The sequence below is a fragment of the Diospyros lotus genome, chromosome 11, assembly GCF_014633365.1.
Source record: "Diospyros lotus cultivar Yz01 chromosome 11, ASM1463336v1, whole genome shotgun sequence".
In the NCBI taxonomy this organism is placed as follows: Eukaryota; Viridiplantae; Streptophyta; class Magnoliopsida; order Ericales; family Ebenaceae; genus Diospyros; species Diospyros lotus.
Genome location: NC_068348.1, coordinates 10,305,096 through 10,308,772, shown reverse-complemented (window position 1 = coordinate 10,308,772; position 3,677 = coordinate 10,305,096). Strand labels below are relative to the sequence as shown.

The 3,677-nt window shown below is 40.7% G+C and overlaps 1 protein-coding gene across 1 annotated transcript; it reads left to right on the top strand.

Annotated features, from left to right (window-relative positions):
- Positions 1 to 2,667: 2,667 nt before the first annotated feature.
- LOC127812715 (uncharacterized) lies at positions 2,668 to 3,318 on the top strand. Its single transcript, XM_052353238.1, has one exon. It carries the CDS (start codon positions 2,668 to 2,670, stop codon positions 3,316 to 3,318), a length of 651 nt encoding a protein of 216 aa, XP_052209198.1.
- Positions 3,319 to 3,677: the final 359 nt, after the last annotated feature.

Genomic DNA, 3,677 nt, shown 5'->3' with positions numbered 1-3,677 from the left:
GATCTCATCTTGGTGGTCTTTCACCAATGAATCTACCTCCACCCGATTGCACCTTGTGTTCCTCAATCTCTCAGTACGCTAATATCATGATGACCCCTAGCATCCTGTGGGCACTATCCACCTAGTCTCAAAATCATCTATTTTTTTAGGTTCCCCTCTAAACAATTTAATCCTAAAATGCATTCGCTGGATGGACACGAATTCCTTCTCCCCTCGAATAGTACGAGCGCTATCAAAGCAACGCAATAAGGATGTTGTGGGTTCCATCCCCCGCTCCTTGTATAGAACAAAAAATCTCACTAACACAACCCAACCATTCGGATGCAATTAGGCTGGCACTAATATTTTCTCCCTTAAAAATTACATCCCAAATGGGTGCAAGGGAATCTTAATTCTCGCTTGTAAACTATCTAAGTGTATTGCTACATCTCCTTCCCTAACGGTAGTAGTAAGCTCTCTTCTCCTAAGACCCTTTGGTTTCCATGACTCGAGGGTACGAAATGATCGTGTAAAGTCCTTAGCATATCTACCCCTTACAATTGAGGGTCTTATCTGTGGGGAGATGATAATATCAGTAGGAGGTTGTTCGAAGTCCATTTTAGCTTAAAGTTGATTTTCCTAGCAAGAGTAAGCCTTCCGAAGAAGCAAAAAATTCGTGGGGCCGAGTAAAGGTCTTTGGGACAACAAAGAGTCTTTAGGAGTTCCGGAGGGTAAAAGTGTGGCCCATTCAAGACCACCATTTATTTATAATTGAGGGCTTCGGCAAGCCAAGCATCATGAGTTCCTCAGAGCCTCTCCCCCGATGGGTCATTAGGCACCTACTTTTATTCTACTATTCTTTTTTCCTTTTAATCTAAGGCAAGAGTGGGGAGCTATTGTTGTGGGGTGCCTTAAAAGTTTCCTAAGGTTCAAAAACAATTTATGAATCCATTATTCCTTGGATAGTCTTCGAGACGAGATCTTCTCGAAACCCCTAATAGGTCCTTCAGGACCAACGTAATAGATTAGTGGTCAATTTTGTAAAATTTTATTATAATTATACCTCTGTTTTGATTTTAAAATTAGTTTAATTGAATATTTATACGCAATTTATAGTTATATGTAAGTTTAGATGAAAATGAAATTTAAAGAGAAATTAGGGGTGAATTAGAAATTTTAGAAAAATAATAATATTTCTCTTTAATTTTTGACAAAAGAAATTAAATTAAAAAGAATCTGCAATATATAAATATATATAATATATATTATAATACATATATAAATGTAATACATATATATATTATAATACATAAGTTCATGCGTGCATGCCATATAATATATAACCATATAATATACCATATAAACATATATAATATATAATATTATAACATATTACAATTGAATCTCAGCGTGAAGCATCAAATTGGAGGCTCAAAATCAAGTGTAATATAATTGCATGGTGGAAATGGCAAAAAATAACTGCTATTTAAATGTAAAATTCGTTTTTATTCCCTTTTAAAAAAAAAAAAAACGTTTATGTACTTTCAAACAAACTAATTACATAAAATAGCCACTTTGTCAGATTTGACCATTATTTATTTAAAAAATTAAAAAAAAATAAAAAATAAACACAATAAAAGTAAAATACTAAAATACCCCTCAACCCCCCCCCATTACCCATTTCACCCACCCACTTCATCTCCCTCACAAAGCAATCGCTCGCCGCCGCGGTGACAGCCACTTGCCGCCGCTGTAACAGCCACTTGACCCGCCGACATCGATCTCATCTTGGCTAAAAAGGTAAGAAAATGTTCATTTTAATAGTTAGATGCTGGAAATGGTCGCCAACGAAGCTTCGTCGTCAGCGACCATGGAGATCAACCGGGCTTCGTCGCGAACGAAGCCCCACGGTCGGGCTTCGTTCACGACGAAGCCCTCTGGGTAGAAGCCCGACGGGCTTCGTCAATGGCTTCGTTGCAGACGAAGCCCAATCGGGCTTCGTCTGCAACGAAGCCCCCTCCTTTCCGATCGAGCTTCGTCTGGAAACGAAGCTCAATCGAGCTTCGCTTCCAGACGAAGCCCGTTCGGGCTTCGATTGAAGACCCAAGGAAGCTCGATCAAGCTTCGTTTCCAGACGAAGCTCGATCGAGCTTCCTTGGGTCTTCAATCGAAGCCCGATCGGGCGCTTCCTCTCTCTGCAAACAAAGCCCGATAGGGCTTCGTTTGCCGTTTGCAATCGAAGCCCGATCGGGCTTCGTCTATAATCGAAGCTCGATACGGCTTCGTTACAGGAAGCCCGATCAGGCTTCGATTGCAAACGGCAAACTTGCAGGGAGAGGAAGCGCCCGATCGGGCTTCGATTGCAGATGAAGCCCGATCGAAAGCGACTAAGCCCCACACCCAATTGGGCTCCCCCGATTGTTGGGCTATGACACAGCCCGATTATCGCTGCCCAACAAAGCCCGATCAAGTTTGGGTTGTGATGATAGGGTTGGGACAATTGGGCTTCTTCTTCTTTTACTTGTGCTTTTACATGTGCTAAGACAATTGTTGTTTTTGTATTTTTTTTCTTACAGATGGCTGAACAACAAACTACAAAATACAAAATTTACTTATGTTCATGCTCACCGAATATTACCCCCCGGAATGTGAGTTACTACTCATTGTGGGATCAAACACCTTGAGGCGATGCGTCGTGCTCTAGACCGATACAAGTTATTGGATAGATTCCTACAGGGCCCATTAGGACATTTCTTGAAGATGCCTTTGTCCCTCTATTTGACTGCACCACAGTTGATATATCATGTTCTACTTAGGGAGGTGACATTTTCGAGTGCCCGCCACGATGAGATGTGGTTCGAGATTGGAGGCACACCATACAGGTACGGGAGGCAGGAGTTCATACTTATTAGTGGACTCCGATTTGGGGCTATTGATAGGGAAAGCCTTGAACCGAAACCTATTGAGTCGGAGAGTTTATGTGCTCGACTATTTCCACAACATAAGAAGGGGGTGACTGGAGACGACCTTGAATTACTTATTAGTACCAAAGAGAACATGGTTTCAGAGGATGCCCTGAAACTGATTTACATTGCTGTGGTCGACATGTTTTTGTTGGGCCAGGATGAGCGTGGGCATGTGGATGATTTCTTGTGGACTATGGCCGAGAATTTACAAGCATTTGAGATGTTCCCTTGGGGTACATATGTCTACAGTAAGAGTCAACATTACATCCGGTTGGCCACGAAAGAAAGAAAATTGACTGGTGAAGGTGGGAAAAAAATCAACCTTTATGGTTTTGTATGGGTGTTTCAGGTACTCTCTCCTTATTGTAGATGATTTGTCGTACTCACTCCTTATTGTATATGATTTGTCTATAGTAACTAAATGTTTGTTTTGTTTTTTAATTTTTATTTTCATTTCTTTTTTTTTTTTGCTTTCTACAGTGGTGGTTGATCGAAACGTTCCCATGGATTCAGAATAAATGGGCCGTCAGACTGTCCGACGCAGACATTCCAAGATGCAGAAAATGGCTATCCAAAAAAAGGCCACAGATAAAAAATTACGACGACTGTCTTAGGAAAGAAGTAAGTGTGCAACTTACCTCTAAATTTAGTTTATTTTTAAATCATATCTATCTAAATAATATAATTTTGCAGGCACGAGGATCGAGTCCGACTCTTGAACCCACTGATGAT

Excerpts from the sequence above, each read along its gene's own strand:
- LOC127812715 (XM_052353238.1), top strand. The coding sequence starts at position 2,668 with ATGCGTCGTGCTCTAGACCGATACAAGTTATTGGATAGATTCCTACAG.